The sequence below is a fragment of the Brassica rapa genome, chromosome A10 (genome assembly GCF_000309985.2).
Source record: "Brassica rapa cultivar Chiifu-401-42 chromosome A10, CAAS_Brap_v3.01, whole genome shotgun sequence".
Classification (NCBI taxonomy): domain Eukaryota; kingdom Viridiplantae; phylum Streptophyta; class Magnoliopsida; order Brassicales; family Brassicaceae; genus Brassica; species Brassica rapa.
This window is the reverse complement of record NC_024804.2, coordinates 15,389,497-15,414,315: the sequence shown is the minus strand read 5'-3', so window position 1 is coordinate 15,414,315 and position 24,819 is coordinate 15,389,497. Positions and strand designations below refer to the sequence as shown.

At 33.9% G+C, this 24,819-nt stretch overlaps 4 protein-coding genes and 1 non-coding gene across 5 annotated transcripts; 3 read left to right on the top strand and 2 right to left on the bottom strand.

The window, feature by feature from the left end:
• Positions 1-1,728: 1,728 nt before the first annotated feature.
• Positions 1,729-4,379, top strand: LOC103845825 (zinc finger CCCH domain-containing protein 58). Its single transcript, XM_009122715.3, has 7 exons — positions 1,729-2,052; positions 2,115-2,263; positions 2,424-2,489; positions 2,572-2,691; positions 2,780-3,064; positions 3,141-3,383; positions 3,659-4,379. Exons 1-7 carry the CDS (start codon positions 1,974-1,976, stop codon positions 4,025-4,027), a joined length of 1,311 nt encoding a protein of 436 aa, XP_009120963.1. The 5' UTR covers positions 1,729-1,973; the 3' UTR covers positions 4,028-4,379.
• On the bottom strand, positions 4,232-8,268 carry LOC103845824 (ethylene-responsive transcription factor ERF086). The gene has a single exon (XM_033281552.1). It carries the CDS (start codon positions 7,454-7,456, stop codon positions 6,446-6,448), a length of 1,011 nt encoding a protein of 336 aa, XP_033137443.1. The 5' UTR covers positions 7,457-8,268; the 3' UTR covers positions 4,232-6,445.
• Positions 8,269-10,854: 2,586 nt separating this feature from the next.
• LOC103845822 (probable serine/threonine-protein phosphatase 2A regulatory subunit B'' subunit TON2) lies at positions 10,855-20,287 on the top strand. Its single transcript, XM_009122712.3, has 12 exons — positions 10,855-17,395; positions 17,595-17,686; positions 17,824-17,886; positions 17,969-18,067; positions 18,149-18,307; positions 18,403-18,474; positions 18,592-18,724; positions 18,842-18,906; positions 19,004-19,079; positions 19,172-19,273; positions 19,370-19,562; positions 19,844-20,287. The coding sequence occupies exons 1-12, from the start codon at positions 17,254-17,256 to the stop codon at positions 20,088-20,090; spliced, it is 1,443 nt and encodes a 480-aa protein (XP_009120960.1). The 5' UTR covers positions 10,855-17,253; the 3' UTR covers positions 20,091-20,287.
• LOC117129462 lies at positions 19,643-19,767 on the top strand. Its single transcript, XR_004453109.1, has one exon. It is a non-coding gene; the product is annotated as a small nucleolar RNA snoR104 (small nucleolar RNA).
• Positions 20,268-24,623, bottom strand: LOC103845823 (acyl-CoA-binding domain-containing protein 6). Its single transcript, XM_009122713.3, has 16 exons — positions 24,070-24,623; positions 23,827-23,889; positions 23,460-23,538; positions 23,252-23,377; positions 23,095-23,172; positions 22,919-23,023; positions 22,781-22,847; positions 22,623-22,684; positions 22,401-22,540; positions 22,190-22,316; positions 21,992-22,106; positions 21,834-21,922; positions 21,664-21,747; positions 20,734-21,585; positions 20,594-20,653; positions 20,268-20,519 (listed from the first exon to the last, which is right to left on the bottom strand). The coding sequence occupies exons 2-16, from the start codon at positions 23,862-23,864 to the stop codon at positions 20,439-20,441; spliced, it is 2,103 nt and encodes a 700-aa protein (XP_009120961.1). The 5' UTR covers positions 23,865-23,889; positions 24,070-24,623; the 3' UTR covers positions 20,268-20,438.
• Between the last annotated feature and the right edge of the window lie 196 nt (positions 24,624-24,819).

The window sequence follows — 24,819 nt, the reverse complement described above, 5'->3', positions numbered from 1 at the left end:
GGTTTCTCTTTCTCGGTTGTCTTTAATATTTAATTGTGTTCTATTGCTTTTATAGTTTCCGCATGCAGATAGATATAATTTGTTTAATGGTTATAGTTATATTCATATCTTATAGATATAATTTGTTTAATGGTTATAGTTATATTCATATCTTTTTTTTAGAGAATAATTATGTTCATATCTTTGAAACAAAGCGAGTGTAATCTAATGGTGACGGCGTGGTTATCTTCTCTGGAATTTGAATCTTCTTCCTCTCAGTTTAATATCCTCGTGAGAGGAAGATTTACGTCCAATAACAAAGATATTATCAAAGGTTACTTTTTTTTGGTAACCTTTTTAGAGAATTAATTCTTTGATATTATCAAAGATATTATCAAAGGTTACTTTCGAGTCTAGAAAGACGACGAGTGGTTTTGTTTGGGAATTTCTTAATTAACAAAGAATTAATTCTTGTTTATAATGTTTACAGTTAAAATATTACATTTACGAAAAAACTGTTTTGTATATGGCCATACTCGACACAGCTAGTCAAAAATGTTAACCGTAGATAATATATCAAACTAAGAATATAAGGTGGACAAGTCGTAATCAACATTAGCACAAAAAATATAACTCTAATATGCTCGAGCAGTGTAGTAGCGAATAGCGACCCATAGGTAAGTTTACAAAACAACTAGCAGATTGGTTGAGAAAACAAAATGTTAGCATCAAATATTAAATAAGATATTTTGTTATAAAAAAAAGATTAATAAGACATACGTTGCTTTTGACAAAGAAATTGTCTTCTTGCTATATTTGCAACTTGAACCGACAGAGTTTAATTTATTTGACTTTTGTTTTCCCAACCATTACAATTTCCAAACTACCATTTCCCATTTTAAAAAGATTTCTATAGTAAGATATTTTTTTTTATAAGTATATAGTAAGATATTGCATTTGGATAGACTATATATTTCATAACATTTGTGTCAATATATCTATATGTGACTTTGTGTGTGTGGTGTTTTTGTTTCAAGAGCTAAGTACACAAGTTTGTAAACTCATTGTTTTGTAGATCAAAGTCAAATTTTGAACCCCACCATCCAAACATTGGTAGAAGTTCATTCTAATCAGTAATCACTTTCAATGCCTTAGTTAGTTGATAAAATATTCGATTTTCTATTTACATCGATAATTAATCTAAATTTTTACCTATAATCCATCTGGATTTTATATGCAAAAGTTTCACTAGCATCATTTCTAATTCATTGTAAATATATAAAATACCTACATTAAAAAGCTAAAAAATCAATCCATAATAATGTTCAAAATACCTGATTCAGCTAGTTATGAGGGTATAAATATTTTTTACTTTTTTAATGAAACATATTTTGATTACCCTTTGATAGCTGATAAAAAAAAATTAATGCTATCCTAGGGTATTTTTTAAAAAAAACATATCCACATATTATTTCAAGTGTTTCATTTTGAAGGTATAATTTCACAGTAAATCAAAATCAATAATTGATAAAAATAGAAAATATCAAGAATAGAAAGCAATAATAATAAAGAAAGAGAAGTCATCTAGTATAGGTTTGGCGCGTATATTAACCACCACCGGCAAAACACCCACAAAAAGGCGACCCACGCATAAAGAAAGATCAACACCTTCTTCCCCCCTCCATCCCCCTTCCAAATAAAATTAAATTAAAATAATAATAAATAATTCATTACGAATTAAAACCAAAAATATCGGCACAGACGAAAACAAAAACTGAATTTAACAACTTTAAGCAGAGAGAGAGAGAGAGAGAGATCAAGCGAGCGACTGAGAGAGAGTGGTGTTCAGACAGAACCAAACCACGATCCGTGCTTCTTTGTCCTTTTCTTCCTTCTCCAAACAAACAAAAGAAGAAGAAAATCCCTTCCCCGACACTCCCATTTGAACGGAGCTCAACATTGCTCGAGACAGAGAGAGGTTAGGGAGATAAACGATGGAGCGGTACGGTCGCGTCGGCGAAGAAGGGCCACGGGCGGATCCATCACCTCCCGGAACCGAAACCGGTTTAGAAGGTATAACGTTGCGATTTAGCGTTTTGCGATCGTTGTTTTTCAAAATGCGGTTTTTTGTGTAGGTTCGATGTGGCGGTTAGGGCTGCGAGGCGGTGGAGGTGAATCATTCCCGGAGCGTCCCGATGAGCCTGATTGTATTTATTACTTACGTACCGGTGTTTGCGGGTACGGTTCCAGGTGTCGGTTCAATCACCCACCAAACCGTGTACCGGTAATAATCTCTCTGCCTCTCTCTCTGTTTTTTACTGTCTTGAGTTTTTGATAAAGTTACTACCTTTTTGATCACAGATGCATAGTTGTATCTATATGATCTAACACTGACACATGTAGTTTGCTTGGAAGCTCTTAACTAGATGTTTTTATTCTTTTAGGTCTTGGGAGGTCTCAGAACAGAACCTGGAGAGTTTCCAGAGAGAATGGGACAACCCGTGTGTCAGGTTTTTTTATCGATTCTAGCAATGCTTAGTGATTTAGTGTAGCCAAAGTCTCTCACTTTTTATGTTTTTTTTATTTGAACAGCATTTTATGAGAACGGGAACATGTAAGTTCGGTGCTTCTTGCAAGTATCACCATCCTAGACAAAGAGGAGGAGATTCTGTTACTGTCTCATTAAACTACATGGGATTCCCATTACGCCCGGTTTGTTTTTTCTATCTTCTCTGGTTTTTGTCTTTGTTTCTTTTGGTGGTGTACGTGTATTGATCTCTCAATGGTTTTTTCCTTGCAGGGTGAGAAAGAATGCTCCTATTACATGAGAACCGGTCATTGTAAATTCGGTTCCACCTGTCGGTTTCACCATCCCCTTCCTCCTGGTGCACAACCGCCATCTCACCAGCAGCAGTTATCAACTGGTTCAGCTATTTATCCATCGTTACAGTCTCAGTCAGGTGTTTTTGTAGCAAGACCACAGCTTTTACCAGGCTCCTATGTTCAAAGCCCTTACGGTACTTACAGCCAAATGGTTCTTCCTCCTCCCGGTATGGTTCCATACCCGGGCTGGAACCCTTACCAGGTAACGTTCCAAACCGATCCTACTTTCTTCCTTACCTCTTAATCTTTTAACAAAGTCTCAGTTTAATTTTGTTTAGGCTTCCCCTGGGAGTCAACCCTCTATGGGATCAAGCTCTGTTCCTTTGGCGCCTGCTTATCAAACGAGCCTATCTTCAAATAAGGAGCAATCTTTTCCTCAGAGACCTGGAGAACCAGACTGTCAGTACTTTATGAGAACCGGAGACTGTAAATTTGGAGCCTCTTGCAGATTCCATCACCCTCTTGAAGCAGCACCACCAAAAGGAGTTAATCTCAGCAATATTGGCCTCCCACTTCGTCCTGTAAGTCTCACTCATTGACTATTTCAGCTTTTACGCCTTGAGTTATGAAAAGAATTGTCATGAAATTGTCATGAACTCAACGTTATAGAGTTTATTGTTATGAATTAATAATATGTTCCGTGTAGAAGAACTCTGTTTCTTGATTTGATTTGAAAGTTTTATTCAGACGTAAGTTTATTTTTTGAAATTTCATTCTTTTTCCTGTACAATAATACATCTTATAACAATGTACAATGCATCTTAGAACAGAAAGTTAATACTAAGAACATTTGCAGGGCACAGCGCCATGCAGCCACTTTGCGCAACATGGGATCTGTAAGTTTGGGCCTGACTGCAAATTTGACCACTCCATGGGCTCTTCTTCACTAAGCTACAGCACGTCTGCTTCTTCGCTCACTTACCCTCCAGGATCCTCATCGCTCGGCACATTAGCTGCGTCATCATCATCGACGTCTGACCAACGCACAGAGCTTCACTCTTCGAGCTCCGTTAAACCAAAAACCACTACAAGTGGTGGCTCGGAAACTGTGTCCGCTGGAGTTTCTTCTTCTATGACCGGGGGTGTGAGCGAGTCTGAGCCTGTTGCTGAGACCAAAAATGGTGACTCGGCTAGCATTGAGGATGAGGTTAAGGCTTCAAGTTAAAGAGACAAAACTCAAAGGAGAGAAGAGAAGAGAATCTCTCTCTATTCTTCTTAGGTTATCATCTCTCTCTTTTTTTCTCTATCTTCTTTTCATCAAACTTTCATGAACTCAGGAACATAAAAAGGGAAAAGATTCGTTTTTTGGGTAGAGACAGACAACACCAAGAAGCAGAAGGAGAGAGAGACGAAAGCAGCTCTAGTTTTATGTGTTATGTCTTTCCTCTTATGTCTCTCTTACCATGTTCATATGATTCCTTCATACGGCCATCTATCTTTTTTTCTTTTCTTTTTTCTGTTCAAACATTTCGAAAACAATTGTTAATAAAATGGCCTGAAAATCCTTTGTTTCTTAAGGAAAAAGGTTATGGAAAATGGGATTTGATCGAGAATCCGATTTTTCTTTTTAATTACGTTTTTTTTAAAAGGTGAAGTTATTAAGTAAAACCCTTGTTATTTTCAAGAGAAGATACATGTATAATGTTTCAGTCAACCCTTTACTTGCTCAAAAAGAAAGGGTTTGGCAAAAGACTTTTAATTTCTAAATGTAAACAAAATGTTAAATAGTAAACGCAATAGTCTTGAAACAATCCGATTCTAAATGGTTTGGGAGCAGCAACAAGAAGAGGAACAGAAAATATATAACAGGTTTCGGTGTCACGTTTCTATTTTCGTTCTTCTTGTTCTACACTCGATCCGTACGACTCTGATCATGCTATGAAAAGAAGTAGGGTGTGTAAAAAAAAAGTAAAAAACACTGTTAATGTGGAAGTAGAAGTCAGTAATTCTCGTACTTGGTTATTTATGTCGGTGATATAACATGTGCATGTGCGGTTTGTTCATTGCGTCTAGTTTTACTCAAACAACTGAAAAATCATAATCATGAGTTTGGTCAATGAAACATCACAACAAAATCTTTCAACAACCCATAAACTACTAATCATTAAATGATTTATCTCTCAGTTTGGCAATTAGATAATCTACCATTTTTAAAGGCTGTCTAAAGATATCGCTCTTATATTATGGTAGACTTCACAAATTATGGCGATTATAATGATACGTACTCCTTATATTTTAAATATATAACTTCCGATTGGCATTATAAATGTTTTAGAATACATAGTTGTTTGCAAGTTATTTTCTTTGGCGCCAAACAAATTCTAAAGCATCATATATGAACTCCATGGCACATTGACACATTTTATATATATATATATATATATATACATATACACATGTGCGTGTGTATCTATGTTTGATCTGTATGACAGCTTTGATTGGATCTGATAGTTTTATTAAGTAAAGTGAAGTTAATCAACACTGGAAAGGGGACTAATTGAGTTCTATGAAACAAAGACAAAAACCTTAACCAGATGTTTTTTAAAGACAGAAAGAGTTGTGATGTTGAGTTGTTGACAAAAGATGCAAAAGAAGGGAGACATGAAACAGTGACTGTGCAATCAAAGACCAAACAACTCATGACCAGAACACATGTAAAACACCATCATGCTACTTCACTAAAAGTCCATCTCACTTTCCCTAATATTATTAAATTAAAATGCAAAATTTGATGCCAAATCTCCAGCGTCTCTAATCTTAATATTTTTCGCATAACCATGTATATATATATCTCTTATATTAAATATATATATATATATATATCTTATATTAAAATTCAAACTAATGCCAAATTTACAATTGTCATAAACGTTCACAATAACCGAGCATCAAAAGTTCAAAACTATGGATACTTGAGTTTCTGCAACTAATCTAATAATCCTGTCAAAATAATTTACATATCTCAGTTATTCACGTCTAGTCAAATACTCCCTTTCCCTCTGATCCAAAATAGTTGATGTTTTGGATGAATGCACAAGAATTAAAACATACACATTTTTCTAGAAAATACACACTAAAAATATAAAATAAATTTAATTCAGTCAATTATCAAAAATACTATAAAACATCATTGGTCACACAGTTTTCAATGAACTTTAAACTAATTAAAAAATATCAAACATCATGTATTTTGAAACATCAATAACTCTTCAAAACATCATCTATTATGAAACGGATACGGTGGGAGTATATGTTTTGAGTAAGACATTTGATTTCATTATATTATACACACCACTTATAATATTTCATAATGAGTGTGTTGGAAGTAGCATCGAACAAAAGTGATCTATAATATAACTCGCATTAACACCGTTTGCTAGTCAAAACCATGATATTAAAAAAATCATACAAAATAAAGAAGAAAGAAAATAAAAACTTCATGGTAAGGTAACCTTATGGTGCATGATACAATAAGCATAATATATAATTAAGTAGATAACATATTGTCAACGACAAAAATCAAAATGACCATGGAATAACGTTTATATTATTACTTAAAAACAGAAATATCAAAAAGAATGTTCTAATAGAGTGAGTAGAAGCCTGTGTCTGTAACATCACCAAAAGCAGCGATAGGAGAAGAGAAATCTTGAGGCTCCATTATAGCGTAATCTTCCATTGACATTGAAGCACCAGCACCATAGTTAGAGACCATGGCAGAGAGATCACAAGAACCAAACTCATGACGATTCATCATCAGCATATCACCATCATCGAAGTAACTACTACTAAACCCTCCGGGTGACTCAAAGGCCTTGCTTGCCGGAGTTGTGAAACCTGCTCCGGTTTGGTTTTGGATGGTTGTGGTTTCCGCAGGTGGTTTAAGGCAGTGGTGTGGGACAATGCAGTCCAAGTAACCCGAGTTGGTACTGGAGTTAGTTCCTTCTAGCGAGAAGAAGTTGCTTTCCTCGTCTAGTGAAGAAGATAGCGAGCCGTTAGAAGACGAGTTCTGAGGACTATTACCAAACGCTTGAGTATCTGCGTTTTGATGACGAACAGGCGTTTTGAAAGAAGCGACGGGTGAGACGGCTTGGGGGAGAGTATGTTTAGGTTGCTGATATTTTTGATAATGAGGAAGGTGATCAATGACAAACTGAGGAGAAGAGTTTGGTAAGAAAGATTGGTTATTATAAGGAGAGACGATGAGAGAGTGAAGATTAGGGTTTGTGAGGATAGTGTGAACATCAGTTGGAGTGTAGACGAAGTTAGTTCGACCTTGAGTGCCTCTCATCGAGAGAGCTGCTCTATCGTAGGCAAGAGCGGCTTCGTGAGCAGTGTCGAAAGTGCCGAGCCAGTGACGTTCCTTGGTGGTTGGATCTCTGATCTCTGCTGCGTAACGACCCCATGGACGTCTCCTGACTCCTAAGAATCTCCCTGGCTCTGCTTGCTTTGATCTCCGGCCTCTTCTCTCGCCGGTTGTGGCAGTTGTGGTGGTCGTTGTGTTGGTTGTGTTTTGGTGGATTACAGAAAAAACCATTTGAGTTTGCGATGTTCCACAGGGTTTATTATGATTTAGGGTTTTGGAGGTTGACATGATAATGAAGAAATGGGTTTTTTCCAAAAGGAGGTTTCTTTTAGGGTTTTGGCTAAAGATGAGTAAAGGGAGAAAGTTTTTTTTTTGTTGTTGTTTTGCTTCTGTCTAAAGATGATGAGTGTTGTTTGGGAATGGAAGTGAAGTGCTGTTATAAATAGAGAGACATTGAGCTTGATAGAGAGACATCACTTTTGATTTAACTGCTTTTAGTAGACCATCTTCTTCTTCTTCTTTTTTTCTTTTCTTTTTTTTGGTTTTTATCTCTTTTCCAAAGATGTTATATTTAGGCTTCAGCGACAGAAGTAATTAAACTTTCGCACAATAATTACTCGGATTTTTATAAAATTTGTAATATATCATTCCTTAACATAAATCGAAACCGATTTTAAACAGCTTAATTGACTGTTTCTTTAGATCTGTTTTCTGAACATTACTATTCACCGGTTAGTCTCATTTTTTAACGTGTGTATACAGTATGTATGTATAATGGCTACTTATGAAAGCCCAAGGAGGCCAAGAATCATTGGAACTACTGCAAAATATTAAGTTCAAAAAAAAAAAAAAAAAACTACTGCAAAATATGGAATGTGACAGTATATTTTAGCTCGATGGGATCAATCTAATAATTAATTAACTCAAATAATCTGATTAGTGGTCACGTGCAATCTATACTATACTAAAAGGGGATATAAGCCATGGAGAGGATGTCCACATAGGATAGAAAAATCAACCAATCAGAGAACCCGAAATTGCCATGTCATCTCATTTATTTTTCGTAAAAAATAAAAAAACAATGCGAAGGTGAGAATCGAACCCGGGTTAGTATGATATATATATAGGACAGTTACCACTAAGCCATTGAAACTTTCTTGGATACATATACAAGAACCACTAAGTATATAATCACAAACTCTTATGTACATTTACAATAATATGAATTTAACTTTCAAGACTCCGATAGTTTGTTTTGTAAAAAAAAAATAAGTAAGTGACTAACCTAATATATTCTTAGAAAGTGTGAGAACGTTGACAAATATGAAAAAGCATAGATTTTTGTTTTCGTGACAAAGTTAAGAATTTTGTAAAAGTAAGTTTAACATATAAATTTTCGTGACAAATATGAAAAAGCATAGATTTTTGTAAAATTTTGACAAAACAACTCATAACATACTTTTCTAATGTCTTAATAAAATATTATTTAAGGGTGCAATAATTAAATATATTAATTCAATAAATTTTGTAATTTATAGACAAAACAATAACACAACAAATTTTGAAACATTTGTTTAACCTATCGATTTTTTTTCATGAGAATCCAACTAAACAAGATAAAAAAAAATAATTAGATTTACAAATATTTAATTACCATTTTATTCAATTTTGATTAATTTCAAATTATCATAATGTATCTTTTTGAAGTTACAAATATGAAAAAGCATAGATTTTTGTACAATTTGACAAAACAACTCAAAACATATTTTTCTAATGTCTTAATAAAATATTATTTAAGGATGCAATAATTAAATATATTAATTCAATAAATTTTATAATTTATAGACAAAACAATACCACAACAAATTTTGAAACATTTGTTTAACCAATCGATTTTTTTTCATGAGAATCCAACTAAACAATTAGATTTACAAATATTTAATTACCATTTTATTCAATTTTGATTCATTTTAAATTGTAATAATGTATCTTTTTGAAGTTACAAAAAAATAATGTTCTTTCTTTATTACACTAGCATTATATATAGATTCTATATACACAAAATAAATATAATATAACAACATAAGCTTGCTTTCCCCGATTCATATGAAACTTTTTAAGTTATCCACCAAAGCAAATTAATTAAATCAATGAAATTGTTAAAATACAGTAAATTAATATATAATTTTATTTTAAATAAAATTATTTAAAAAGTGTATTTTCGTTAAAACAAAATAATAAATAAGTAAAACTGATTTGATGGTAATTTTTATGATATATATATATATATATATATATATATATCAATTCTGTGAAAGAAATAGAAGCTTAATATGGAAAAAAATCTTAAATACAAAAACCTCTAAAAATTAACAAAAAAATCTAATAAATTAAACTATGATATCACTTAAAAGCTTCTTAGACCATATTAATAAAATATTTAAGCGATAATTAGAAAAATTTGATTTTTTTTCCAGCAAAAAGTTTATTATTAATTAGCATCAGTTATTTCAAGATGTTTAAGAAATGGTGGACAAAAAAATAGGATGGACATTAATGATATATGAACTATGAATAGTACTTTGTGAAGCAGACTTTGATAACATATCTGCACATCCATTTTCAGTCCTTTTTGATGCCTAAAATTAATTTCTTCAGATTAGTTATTCCACAAATAGATCGTATGAGATATTGTTTTGATATGTAGATTTGTTTTTTCAATGTTAAGAAGATTGACAACAGTAAAAATGTCTCCTTCGTATATGATATGTCTATAACCGAGTCTCCAACATGAGACAAATTTGTTTAAAAAGTAAATAATTTTATTTTTCTTATATTATATAATCAATATATATTATTTACTGATAATAAAAATATAGTTATTCATCTATCACAAATATCTATGCAAATATGTGAATCAAGTACAACAATCAAACAACATAATGATTTCCACAAAGAAAATTTAAAAAATATATTTATGTTATGTAGTCATATTTTATATTTTTTAAATAATGTAATACAATATTATACATTATTTTTTATAGAATTGAGAAATACATATATCAGTTAGACAAATTAAGCGATAATTAGACAAATTTGATTTTTATTTTGTGAGCAAAAAGTTTATTATTAATTAGCATTACTTATTTCAAGATGTTTAAGAAATGATGGACAAAAAATAGGATGGACATAAATGATATATGAACTATAAATAGTTTTTTGTAAAGCTGACTTAGATAACACATATGCACATCCATTTCCAGTCCTTTTTGATGCATAAATTCAATTTCTTCAGAGCAGTTATTCCACAAAGAGATCGTATGAGATATTGTTTTGATATTCAGATTTGTTTCTTGATTGTTAAGAAGATTGATAAGTGTAAAAATGTTTCATTCGAATATGATATGTCTATAACCGAGTCCCCAACATTAGACAAGTTTGTTAAAAAGTAAATAATTCCATTTTTCTTATATTATATAATAAATATATATTATTTACTGATAATAAAAATATAGTTATTTATCTATCACAAATATCTATGTAAATATGTGAATTAAGTACAACAATCAAACAACATAATGATTTCCACAAAGAAAATATAAAAAATATATTTATGTTATGTAGTCTTATTTTCTATTCTTTAAATAATATAATACAATATTATACATTATTTTTTAGAATTGAGAAATACATATAATATCTTATCCGCGCGTAGCGCGGTTAAAAAATCTAGTATGCATAATAACCCCATATACAATAACCTAAAGGTCAAGGGTCTACGTAAAAAAAATCGATATTTCTCAAAAAATAAATCCCCTGTCAATTAGGGTGTCTGATAAATTCGTCTGTCAATCATGAATTTGTCTTCTAACCAATTTTAGTAACAATTTGAATATATTTCAAAATCAGTAAGCTTAAATTTTCTCCCAATAAGCGTCATAAACATTCGAGTTTTCTATCGTATTTTGATTTGTTTAGTAAACATTTAAGTGTTAATCTAACTTAATTTTAGAATCCCCTGATGAAATCACATGGTTACCCGCATTTTAAGCGGAAATAGAAATGAGAATAGATTTTTTGTCATCTAGCAATGATTTTTTCAATGGGAGTGGTTAAGGAAAGACAAGATGAACCACACACAAATTAAAATGCTTACAACGTACGTTTACATTTAAAAAAAAAAAATTAATATCTCAGTGGACAATTTTGTATTGATGTCCATGTATGCAAACAAACACAAGTCAACACAAAATTAGTCTCTTTGCGTTTGTAATTTTCTAGGATTACACATGAGCTTCCAGTAGTTATTTGTCACATGTGATTGCATTTAGAAATTAATGTCTTACCCGACAAACAATATATATGATGAATTCACGAAAAATGTTCATAGTCAACGATAACACGACTTTAACTTAAGAGCTATAAAAGGTCAAAAACTAGTTAATCATTCAATAATGACTATGATTATTAGAGACTTTAAACTAAACATACGTGATGAGCCAGAACACTTATCTTTGAATCGTTGTGGATTGATGATACATTTAACTTAGGAGTTTCCATGTTGAGAGAAGTAGAAATATAGCATAAAATATTATTAAATATTAGGTTTGAGATCAAACTATATTTCTTCTTTAATGATATCAGAACTAAATAACCGCAAACATATATTTTTGGTGTGACAAGCTTTTATCTATATATGTTTTGGTTATTGTCTTTAGTAGAACGTTCGACGGTATCCAACGGTAAAAAAGGCTGATGTTTTGCGAATATGTATAAACTAGTACTTTAGGTGTATATATAAACTAGTACTTAGGCGTGAAGATTATTTTGATTCATATATAACGAATCGAATTAATACACGGTTTGGGTTTAAGAATTTTTCAGCATATGTTAGAGAAAGATTAGTCAAAGAAAACAATTAATAATCGGGCACGTGAATCAGTATTCCGAAACAACACCTATCAAATTTTAAAATTAAAATCGAATGTCAAACATACATTTAAGGAAGACATATATTGCTTGGACTGCCTATGTACATGGACCCTTACATTTCGTTGGCGGTATGCAAGTATGTAATCCACATTTTCGTCTAGTAACCGCATTGTTATTTCAAATAGCTTAAAAGAGCTATGACTTGCAAATAATTGCATTTTACTATGTTTTATCCTCATTCATACAATATTTAAGACATTTTTCTCGATTTGTAGTTTATTTATGAAATTATATAAGATTGAACACATATAACTGCAAAAGCCAAAGACACTTTAACAATATAGATAATCGACCCATTAGTTTAGTCTTGTGTACATTTACCATACTATTAACGGGACCAGTCGGAAGAAAAAGAATTGATAGTCAATGGGAAGTTCGGAAAGCTCAAAAGGAACTGTAAAGCAAAGTTGGATCAAAACTGCCCAACACAAGAGCAACAAGGTAGGCCACTTCTTTGAGTTTATAGTAAAAATCAAAACTAATTGATGGTAGTTTGGTTATTATTCACTGAGTTCATGCCGCATATTGATTCCCACTACACTTATTTTCCATTTCAGTATGAATTTCATGAGTATTACTTGAGGTTTTGGTTTGAAATCTCTAGCTATAATAACAAAATATTAACTAGGATTTTTTTTCAAACCAAAATTTTAAATCTATACGAAACAGTTGAAAAGTGATTAAATTATCATCCAAATTTTCAAAAAGTCAAACTCTACAAATTGATAAGTTATATATTAGTTCTGAAAGTTCTTATATTAATACCTTTTACTAAAAGTCATATTTGTTAATTTTGAGAAAAAAAAGAGAATTTTGAAATAGTTTTTTTACCTTACGGTGCAAAAGTGTGATGTACTCCTTATATTAAGGCTTGGAAGTGTGATAATTGTTGGTAAGCTTTTTTTGCAAATTGCTAATGGCATTGGGAATGAAAATTGTATTCTTTTCTTGTAAAAATGAGTCAAACTAATAATATTATGTATGGGTTCTATTCATTTTTGGCTCTCTTTTTTTTTTGAACTACCATTTTTGGATCTTTTAACATTTTATCTTTGACTAATACGACAGTAATAACCACAGTCATTGTCTTCTGGTGCGGAATATGTTGTGCGCCAGAATAAAAACACCAATGGTATTTAGTTTTATAAGTTTCATGCATATTTTAAATAGGATAATTGCTAGGCAGAGATCAATCATAGAATAGCATATAACTTAACAATCTCTATAACTGGGAATGTTTTATATTATAACCTCTTTTAAGATATAAGATGTTTCAGTTGGAAATTTAAGAAATGTTTTTAATACATAAATATTAATGAATATATCAATTATAATATTTAACTCAACTATAAAAAAAGTTTGAGAGCAATTGCTTATAATAATTAAAGTTTGTTTTTTTTTTAAATGGAAGCTTTTTATTAATTGAAACAGAAAAACCTCTAGAATATCTTATACTTGAAATATGATTATTATTTGTTAGAGAACAGTAATTATTTATAAATTACACAGGTTTCTAAAATGCAATGATTTAAGACAAGTAATAACTGCTTAATTTGTTGTGGAATTTTAATAACGTTCATCCCTTTTGAGTGTTAGGGACAAGCTTAAACTATAGAAAAATCTGACGTCCATTGACTCTTCCACCCATATTATGAACTTCACGTGGGGGCTACCCTTCCATTTGACTATCTTCTACTATACATCATATTTTACGTATTATTACCATCGAAATTAAAATCAACAATAGTGGTATTAAATAAAAAATAGTTCACTATGTTTGATTTTAGTGGTCATACAATCTGAACAATAACTAGATTCAGTATTTGGCCCGAACACAAGCAAGGGAAGCATGTGTTTCCGGCTCTTCTTTGAATATCAAATACTCTAGCCTTCTATCCAACGAAATTTTCACCAGAGTAGCGTAGTTAGTTTATGGTTAAAATTATTATGTTCTTGGTGCTGAGTTTGAGTATCACCACTACTTTTTCCATTATTTTTATATGTATCACAGCCTCAATTTTTTTTGCTTCCAGTCCATAATTGTCGAGAGCCGGGTCTGAGTATATATATGTAAATACGTATTCTTGTAGGATTTAAATCTCATTTTGTCTAAATATTTGTGTATTACCTGAGTATATGTATGTAAATATGTATTCATTGTAACCAAAAAAGAATATTTACTCGTTACAATGAACATCATTTATATTTTAAGTCAGAAATATACATGAAAGTTTTGTACATTTTATTGTTCACAAAAAGTAACACCAGATCCGCCGGGTCTGAGGGAAGACATTCGAAACATTTAAATGGGCCTCCACTATATGGATCCTCCACTCTTTTCGGAATACATTTTTAAAAAATTATGATAGAAATTATAATCTTAAAACTTTATGTATTTTAAAACAGACAAAGTATATTCATGATAGAAAATGTAAAAGGTGATGAAAAATTATAAAATAAAAAAACATTTATGTTATAGGATTTAAATAGAAATAAATTTAATAATAATTTCAGTTTTTATAAAGAAAAATAAATAAACTATGTTTTTATTAAACAAATTACATTTTTCGAATAAGGTCCAAAAAATCTCAAGTCCGGCCCTGAGTAATCCATAACTTTTGGTATTTATCCCCCCAAATTAACACTTCTTCAGACCTTTGAAATTCTAAACATATATTTAACTATCAACTATCAAGGGGTATAACGTAATGTGATTACAAAAACACTATCGAATTAATTAAATATAGTTCTATAGTTTTGTTATGATGATGTACGAGATAATTATTTACTAATAACAAGTATATACATTTGGTTAATAACTTAATATTGAATTCATGTAGTGGTTAAAAATTCAAAATTACTATAAATATTACGTAAAATACTCGGAGAAACTAAACAAAACAACACATCTGTGTATTCACTAAGGTAAATATTCATATTAACAAATACATGATACGACAAACCCGATTGGCATTGCGCACGATATTGGGATTGCACTGTTGCACACTTTTGAGTGAAGTAGTCAAGTTCCATGTGATCGAGGCTTTCTTGGGTTTAGTAATGGAGAATTTCTTCACATTTCTCAAAAAAAAAGGCAAAGAAAAGCACACAAAGTTTTGAACAGCTATTGAAAAGCCAAAACTTTTTCTTAAGAAATTTAACAGCTTTTTTTTTGCTGTGGTTTTTAAAAGTTTCTTTCTGTGTTCAAAGGACAACCCCGGATTCAAGGTAAAGGTTGTCTTAGAACAAAGTTGGACTTTGACGAGAATCCAGACAGTGTGACTGAAAAGCCAAGTGGGGGCTTCACTATTAGTTTGCCTTATATCACCAATGGTAAGGTCATGAAGATACAAAATGAGTATCAGTAGGTACTATTATCAAATGCGTTTATTCATAGTAAAAACTAAAAGTTGGCTCGCAGCATATCCAGCTTCTGAAAAATAATTAAAAATATTGTTTCCCAAACTGATCATTCATGCAAATTTATGAACATACCATGGTACTTCTTTTTACCACACTCGTGTACAGTTTTTTTTTTTTTTTTTTTGAAACTCATAACACTCGTGTACAGTTTATTAATCATTATTCTTACTAGTTCTCGAACTAAGGTAACTGGAAAGCTACAGGCTCCGATCCTTTTGTTTACAATTCATTTTTAATTAAAGTCAGGTGATCAAACACACTCGTGGAACCTAGTGGGACGTAATACATCATAATTAATTCCTAACTGATGTTCGTGCTCGCCATGTGCCTTTCAATCTCTCTCTCTACATAATATAAAGGTTAAAGCTACGTACATATGAGTAAAATAATGGCCAATTGCGTATATGTTTTCTACGCTGTTTATTTATTATTGAATGTAATATTATGCTATTTAGGTATCTTGAAATATATAAATTTCTTAGAAATTTGAGGAAACTATTATTATTATTTGAGAAGATGAGTATATAGAGTGTAGTGTTACTATATTAGTGAAATACTCACATCAAGCTCCAATATGTGTTAAATGGCAAATTCATCCTAAATTAAATACCACAAATATATGTCCGAAAGTCGAAACACATGAAACCAAACAAGGCAACTTTATAAACCAAACATAATTGGATTCTTCGGGAAGAAACAAGGACCAATGAAAAGTAAACAAGTAAGCTAGAGAAGTCCCACCGAACCTAGTACGCTCATACTATGTGGGACACTGTCGATGACACGTAAGATACTGTTGCCGCACGCGACAACGAGGAAACAAAGCAAACGCGGGACCTACTAAACTATACTCTGCTAACGTGTTATGATCTGAGCGATGGAGTTTGTGGGAGCCACGTTAATGGTCTGATACACTGTACGGCTGCGATTTTCCACCTAACGGGGGAGAGAAGAGAAGTGGATCGTGTGCATGACGTGTGTGGTCAAAAAGAAGATCTCTCTCTCGTACGAACCGTCTGATATTGGATTGGACGGCTGATAATCAACTTCGAGTGATCTCCTGTCAAAATCTTTTTATAGACCATAACCCTCTTCCCCGTTTCTACTCTTCCTGTTTCTTTTTTTCTGTACCGGGACAACCCAATCCGTTTCTTTAACCGAGTTTGAATACCGGTCACAAACTCCAAATCGGTACTTGTAGTTATATACAGTCCAGCAGTTTTGCATATACCCAGTAATTGTTATCCTTTTTATGATTCAAATATTAGCAAGTAATTGGGTCTCATTGTAATGTAATCATATATGAATATATGATTAGATTAACCTCCAAGAAAACAGGCTGAAGAATTACATTGATAAAAGTATATAATAGTTTATGGGCTTGAGGAGTCAAGAAACAGCTAATGGACATTTTTTGAGAAAGAGCTAATGGATATGGACGCCATTTGTTATATGCTCTGTTTCCGGGAAAATGATGTAATGGGCTTTTATCACATTCTGTACTAGAATTTGATTTTATAAAGTAATTGGCTGATAATCAAAAGTACAATAAAATCGAGGACTTATATTTACTTTTGTCACTTTGAAAAGTTCGAAAGCTGCTCCAGGGTTCAGCTCTCACTCACTGCTTCATTTTTAAGGTTGTGACTATTTGCGTGATTCGAAGCAAAATGCATAGTGGATCTAGCGGTGGCGAGAGCCATGATACACCGACGCATAAGAAGATTCCGCCGGCGTCTTCCATGCTTTGGGTTAGAAACCTACGGCGGTACATTGGTTCCGGCGCCGGATTAGGATCCGAAGCTCTAATGGGTATGCCATAAACACTTTGTCTTACATTATCCCGTAGCAAAGTTTGAATTTTTATTCGCGTTTTCGAGCTCGTTGTGTGTTCGAAACGAGTAAAGTTCCTGACTTTATGAAAAAACAAAATTTAGCTCTTTCTATGAATTAAACAGTGTGTTAATAATAGTGACTGGGGTCTTGAGTTTTGCTGGGTTTGTTTTGGCAGAGCTTGAGATCAAGAGAATCTTGTTTGAGATATTTAAAGAAAAGCAACTGAAAAGCCAAGAATCAGGCACGATACCTAGTTTCTACAAGAAGGTATGGGCACTTTACTTTATAAGATGATAATGTCTTGTCTCTGTATTTCACCTGATTAAATCTTGCATTCTTACACACTTAGTTTTCCTTTTTTCGTACTATACAATAAGCTTTTGTTCCTTTACTCTTTTGTTCAGAAACCAGAAGAAGGATCTATTAGTCAAAGGGTCCAAAAACTTGCGAAATACCGCTTCTTGAAGGTATAGAGATTCTTCACTGCCTCCGCTTGAAGACGTTTAATGTTTTTGCTAACACTTCACTATGTTGTTTCGTTTCCAACAGAAACAATCGGATCTTTTGTTAAACTCTGATGATTTGGATGCTTTGTGGAATTGTTTGAGAGAAAATTGTGTGATTGATGATGCCACTGGTGCAGAAAAGGTACATTCTTAAAGTTTTGAAACTATGTGTAATCTACCTTAACCAATGATTCTGATAGTTGCTAAGTCTGTGTCCATGTAGATGAACTATGAAGACTTCTGTCACATTGCCTCTGTATGTACTGAACAAATAGGCCCCAAATGTCGTCAGTTTTTCAGCCCATCCAATTTCATGAAGTTTGAGAAGGATGATGCTGGAAGGATTGCCATTTTACCGTTCTATCTATATGTCCTGCGCACGGTGGGTATCCTCATCTTCTTCTTTTTTTAATCATTTGATATCTTTGGATTACCCTTTGATTATTGTGATAAATCATTTGTTCATCACTTGTTCAGGTGTCTCTCACACAAGCTAGGATTGATATGAGTGAGCATGATCAAGACTCTGATGGTTTTCTTCAGTCTCATGTAAGTACCCAAGTGGCCCTAAGCTTAAAGTTTTAAATTGCCCCAAAGAAGCATTCAGGACCATCCTGACTCTAATCTAATGTTTCTTTACAAATACTATACCTGATGTTATTGTAGGAGATGGAGTCTTATATAATGGGTTTAATCCCTAATTTGGCACAACTGAGGGACATGCTGGAGACCTTTAGACAAACGTATTGCCGCATTGCTGCTCAAAAGTTTTTCTTCTTTTGTGATCCGCATAGGCGAGGTAGGGGGTAAAGATATAATAGTTATGAAAGCTATGAGAAATTTGCCTAACCTAAGTATGAGTAGAGTATCTAATCGCCATGTGTTTAATGTGTGTGATTTATTTTTTTGCGTACAGGAAAAGCCTGTATTAAGAAGATACTGCTCAGTAACTGTCTGCAGGAACTAATGGAACTGCATCAGGTCAGTTTGGATGAAGGATTAATGAAAGACATCTGTGTGTTCGTAAATAGCTTTCCACTTTCGAAAGCTGATTGTTCCGCGTGTTGCTCTATGTTAGGAAAGTGAGGAGGAAGTCACAGAGACAGAACAAGCTGAAAATTGGTTCTCATTGACTTCAGCTCAACGTGTATGTGGTAAGTATTGCAATTTTGTCTAGATAGCTTATGTTATGTCTTGTGAAGGACTCAGGCGCAAATTTATCTAGAGCTTATCTTTTCTTCTGTAGATATGTTTCTTGCGCTTGATAAAGATGCTAGTGGATCGCTGAGCAAACAAGAACTTAAAGAATACGCTGATGGGACCCTAACTGAGATTTTCATTGAAAGAGGTAAACTTCAAACACTTTTTGAATTATAGTTCTAGAAGTAACTAACTAGGTTTTTCTTTTAAAGAAAAGGTTCATCATATCCTTTACTCTTTGTAGTGTTTGATGAGCATGTCCGCCGTGGCAAAAGCAGCAGAGTCAATTCTCGAGAGATGGACTTCGACAGCTTCCTAGATTTCGTTCTAGCTTTGGAGAACAAAGACACTCCAGAGGGTTTGACATACTTATTCCGCTGTCTTGATCTCCAGGGGAGAGGCTTTCTCACCACTGCTGATATTCACTCTCTTTTCAGGTAAATGAATATCTCTATCAAGTGACTGAATCTATTTGGTTTTTAGTAGATTTTCTTTTAAAAGACATGGAAGTGAAGAAGGGGAGCATCAAAGAGTTGTGATGTTATCTGATACAATCTTCCTATATTAAATAAAACCTCTCTGCATTTTCCTGCTTGCGGTGCTGAGCTTTGTTCCGCGAGTCTCATATCTGCAAAGACACTAGCTCCATAATGAAAGACACCCTCCTGGTGTGTGATACTTCTAAACTTATCAAATCTCATCTGTTAAAAACTTGCAGAGATGTTCACAAGAAATGGATAGAAGGTGGGAACTATGAGCTGTGCATAGAGGACGTTCGGGACGAGATCTGGGACATGGTGAAACCGTCTGACCCTTTAAAGATCACTCTGAATGATCTCTTGGGATGTAAACAAGGCGGAACTGTTGCGAGCATGCTAATAGATGTGCGTGGCTTCTGGGCTCATGACAACCGTGAGAACCTTCTTCAAGAAGAGGAAGAACCACCTGAGGAAGAGTCCCAGTGATGAATGTTATTTTCCATGTCTATAACTAATGCTAGCTAATCGTAGGCCAGATAGGTTGGAGAAAGACCAAAAGTCTCCCCTGATGTGTTTGTATTTTGTGTAAGAAGCTTAGTAGTTGCTGACCTTAATTATTTTGTATTTTGTGTAAGAAGCTTGTTGACGTTTAATGAAAAGAAATGATGGATGTGTATATTATATTATCACTTGTGTATTCTTATGCTTGGAATCTGATTAGAGTCTTGAGATTTCTTAATTTCTTTTTACATTAATCCACAAACACACAGATGGTTTTCATTAGTTTCTTGGGAATATTACAAAATGCGAGTCTTAAAGGTTCTCGTCTTATGTTTAGACGTGGAAAGGCTTTCTTGGGGTAGCAGCTCTGTTCTCCAGAGATTGTAACCTTTGCTTCAGATGAAACACTTCAACCTGCATTCACCTCACGTTTAGAAAAAAAACGCCGAAAATGAAAACTAGTTATATTGATTGATGATGGATGATACCTGCAACTGAAACGCTCTTGCTCTTTCTCCTGCAAGAACACCTCTTGTGGACTGCAACTCCTACAAAACAGACGACGCACAAAATGCTATTAAAACTTTGATCCTTCACCTTGTATAATATACACAAGGATTATTATTACCTTCTGTGTATCGTCTAGGACAGCTCTTAGGAACGCTACATCATGTTCGAGCCTGACATTGTCAGAATGAACCATGTTCGACAGACTATTAGCTTCATCTTGTGAGAGCTCTAGCCCGGTGAGCTTCTCCTTAAGCAACTCAACATCTCTCAAGGCGTCAGAGAGCTTCTTATCAGTCTCTTGTTTGCTCCTCAACGCAACAGACACATTTCTCTCAGCCGCTTCTCTCCCCGCCAATGCTGCTTCTAACTGCCCTTCCAGAACCCCATTTCTCCTTATGAGAGCCGTCATTTTCGCCTCGTGGAACTGGTACACGCTCGATGATGATGGTGCTAAAGTGGCGTTATCCATTTCAGGGAATATCAAGGCGTCATCAATGTGTGCAAAAGGAAACGGTTCAGAGGATTGCTTGTGGAGTTCACGGTCAGAGACAGTAGAGAGTGTTTTCTCTGCTGTAATCTTTGCTCCACCTCCACTGTCTTCATCTGTAATCTTTTCTTCTTCTGGGGACTTTGCAGGTGGTTCAATGACTGCTCTATACTCTTCTTCAGTGCTGAATTGTTTGCGTAAAGAGACGTTTCCAGAAGAAGGGTTACGGGGATCAGCAAAAGCAATCTCTGATAAAGACCTTCTACCGGAGCCACCGTGCTCTTCAATGGCAGAAGCAAGTTTCTGTCTAGCAACAGAATCAATCAGCCTCTGAGAAGAGGCCTTGACAGATTCATCAGAGGTTAAAACTGCAGAGGAAGAAGATCGTTTTCCGAAGAGTAACCGGCCAGTGTTCTTCTTGGAAGTTGTTTGCTGATGTGTTGGTGATTCACTCTTGTTCTTGTCGATGGTAAAAGCCTCCACCTGTTTCGTTAGAAAAGATTCATGTCTTTGAATTCAAAACACTTTTCATTTCAGATGTAATGTGATATGAGCTCAGACCTGATTTGAAGGGTCTTTTTTAGTTCCTCCGAAAGCTACAAGGAAGTCTTTATCCTTGTGTTGCAGAAGAACTAGACTAAATCCCTATACAAAACATTTAACTAAGCTTGAACAAGATAGTGGTTGAAAAGTTGAAAACATATGAGTTAATTACTATTAACTTAAACCACCTTATTAGCTGTGATGGAAGATTGAGAGGAGATGCTTGCCACAGACCACTCGACCTTTAGAATATCAAAGACTAATGTCTCTGCATGTCCTGTGAAAAAAAACAAAGCAAACTTGTAAGATCTGACTTAAGACAGTGCGGTTTTGATGTAGAACTTACTCTTCTTTCTGCTTCCACCTCCGGTTATATACCATTTGTTACCGCAAAGAACTCCACAGCTACCCGCTCTTGGTGACGGGTGAAATCCTCTAATCTTGATTCTTGACCATACCATCTTGATAGCAAGATAAGAAATGTTAAAATATATTCAATCTAGTAAGATAGATAGAAACATATGGTGCAGGTGAAAAGCATTACAGTTTCAAAGTCGAGTGAGTATAAGTCATTAAGTGTTTTGTTCTTGCCCGAACCTCCAAACACAAACAGAATTTTGTCATCAAATAGCGTGGCTACATGATTTGATCTTGCACACGGTCTTGTTCCTCTGGTTATTAAGCAAAAACATGTCAAGAAAAATAAAGAGTTTCATGTAAACTGACATTAGAAGAAGGAGAAGAAAAAAACTCACGTGCAGTTAAGAGGAAGCCATGTAGATGATTTGAGATCAAACATATGAAGATCGTTTAGTTTCCTCTTCCTAGAATCTTCACCGCCGAAAAGGATCAGTACTGAACTTGCCCTCACCACTGTGTGACCACTGCGACTGACCTGCAGTTTCTTATCCGAATAAGACTTGTTTCTTCGAGCCACCAAACTTGTAAATGAATACTGAGAGGACTTAGAGAATTACCGGTATGTCTCCCTTTGCATCCATTAGTGACCAGCATTCGGATTCAGTATCAAATGACCAAACTGCAAGTAATGTATACAAACATACAACACCATCTTAAGCAGACTTTTAACATAAAAAAAATCTAAACTTTGGAATGTTAAACAACAAAGTGAAACCTGAAACTCTATCACTGCTGGGATCTGTTTTTCCACCAACCAATAGCACTTTTTTACCCCAAGAGACCTAACAAACGGATTAAAAAAAACAATCAAAACCAAAAGATATAAAACCACAAAACAAACAATCAATATTACCAAGCAATGGCCTTTCCAGGAAGGGATCATGAGAGGCAGACTACTTGGTGACAAGTACACTTTTGAAGACACCGTGGACCAAGTAAATGAATCGAAGTTAAGCACCTGCACATTCAAAAAGACTGACAACATAGTAATTGAAACCAAATAAGTTAATTCTCCATATTATTTTCTACCTGAACATCATCCAACAAGCCATTACCAGATTCACCACCAACTACTATCATTTTGTTACCAATAGCTGCCGCCGCATGCTGCATCAGAATCAACTCATTAGTCTTTACAAAACAGCTAAGAATCTAATATGACTATAAACCGAGAGAAACTCTTTACATTAAAGCGTGGAGCTGGTTTATCTCCACTAACAGATAACCCCATCCAATTCTCAGAGTTCCCAGATGAAGGCTGGAAATCAAGTTCATCAGAATGACTAGTTGCAGCCAAAGCAGCAGCTTCATTCTGCAGACATTTTTCTTTACAAAATCAGATAACAGTCAAAAACGTTACCAAACAGTTATGCCTTTTCTGTATATTAGCTTACAGTAGAGTTATCAACGCGTTTGGTCACACGCAAAGGACTCTTGGTGCCTTGAGAAGAATCCGAGAGCTGTACCTTAACTCTGAATCAAATTACATCCAATATTTAACAGAAAGAGAAACAGAACAGAATGATCTAAAAATAGAAACCCCTAACCTGCGAAGAAATAAGATTAAACTTTACTTCAATAGTACGAAAAGGGAGTTGCTTTTACAGTAAGCTTAAACAAGATTCTCCAAAAAGGTGATTCATAAAATAATCGATTATAAAAAAAAAGTAGCACGAAAAAAGTTCACAGCTTTAAGAAAACCAATAGAGACCCAAAAAGGTGATCTGATCTTATAGATAAGAGTAAGAAAAGAAGACTAACCTGCCAAGCTTCATGCGCCTCTTTGAAAAGCTGAACATTTTCTTACAACTTTTTTCACAAACCCTAAAAAATAAAATAAATTTGGACATGAAAAATTAGCTACATTGTCATCAATCCAGACATGTTCAAGAGCAAAGCTATCTCTGAGGAATCCGTCCTTGACTTGTTAAGACGAATCTAAGTTTCAGAAGCTGAACCAAATCTGACAAAACAGAGATCTACTTAACACCCAGAAGTACTCACCTGTTTGTTTAGTCGAGAAAATTCCAGTAAAGAGAGGAAGAGAAGAGTATTCAGTTTCTAGAGAGAGGAACAATAACCACCATAGCCATATATATCCACAGCTTCGAAACGTACTAATACGACGTCGTATTAAGTAGTAGCAAGCTGGCGCAGAGGAATGATTGGAGAGGGTAGATTGATATAGAAGCACATAAAGTTCTCGTCTTTAAGCAAAATAACTTATGGGACCAACCAAGTTCGTGTCTTTTAAAACGGTAAAAAAAATGAGAAAAAAAACGAATCTTGTACACGATCTGGACTAACTTACTTTAGCCGCTCGAGACAATAGAGCGGGTTGTGTTGTGTTGTGTCATAAAAAGTGTGATGTTTTTGATGCAATGGTTCCGTTGAGTTAATGGCGACATGTTTTGTCTGTTTCTGCTAAGTTGTGATTTGAGTTCGCCGATGACATTCAATGCTTGCGAGCTGCGACGCCTTTGTGGGTCCCACCCAACCTTCGCTTCTTCCCGGGATTTAAATTAATTATTGTCTTGATTTTTGTTTTCTCTCTAACCGATAGTATGATTACTTACTAATTAAACATATGGAAAAATTCATTTGTTTAGTTATTTAAGAAAGATACAGTTATGAGTATAACTGAAGCTAAAATTAAGAATTAGCATGTTGTATTAAAATTTCTTGAATAAACTTCAACATTTATGGGAAAAAACAGATTCTTGTTAAGTAATACTACTTTACTAGTTTCAGATT

What these genes read in the sequence shown, in the direction of transcription:
- LOC103845825 (XM_009122715.3), top strand. Translation starts at nt 1,974, where the DNA reads ATGGAGCGGTACGGTCGCGTCGGCGAAGAAGGGCCACGGGCGGATCCA. An exon ending in TGGGATTCCCATTACGCCCG is followed by an intron (nt 2,692 to 2,779) that starts GTTTGTTTTTTC and finishes TTTTCCTTGCAG; the next exon opens with GGTGAGAAAGAATGCTCCTA. An exon ending in CGGGCTGGAACCCTTACCAG is followed by an intron (nt 3,065 to 3,140) that starts GTAACGTTCCAA and finishes AATTTTGTTTAG; the next exon opens with GCTTCCCCTGGGAGTCAACC.
- LOC103845824 (XM_033281552.1), bottom strand. Translation starts at nt 7,456, where the DNA reads ATGTCAACCTCCAAAACCCTAAATCATAATAAACCCTGTGGAACATCG.
- LOC103845822 (XM_009122712.3), top strand. Translation starts at nt 17,254, where the DNA reads ATGCATAGTGGATCTAGCGGTGGCGAGAGCCATGATACACCGACGCAT. An exon ending in ATCTATATGTCCTGCGCACG is followed by an intron (nt 18,308 to 18,402) that starts GTGGGTATCCTC and finishes TCACTTGTTCAG; the next exon opens with GTGTCTCTCACACAAGCTAG. An exon ending in TTGTGATCCGCATAGGCGAG is followed by an intron (nt 18,725 to 18,841) that starts GTAGGGGGTAAA and finishes TTTTGCGTACAG; the next exon opens with GAAAAGCCTGTATTAAGAAG.
- LOC103845823 (XM_009122713.3), bottom strand. Translation starts at nt 23,864, where the DNA reads ATGTTCAGCTTTTCAAAGAGGCGCATGAAGCTTGGCAG. An exon ending in AACGCGTTGATAACTCTACT is followed by an intron (nt 23,378 to 23,459) that starts GTAAGCTAATAT and finishes AAATGTCTGCAG; the next exon opens with AATGAAGCTGCTGCTTTGGC. An exon ending in CAAGAGCGTTTCAGTTGCAG is followed by an intron (nt 20,520 to 20,593) that starts GTATCATCCATC and finishes AGGTGAATGCAG; the next exon opens with GTTGAAGTGTTTCATCTGAA.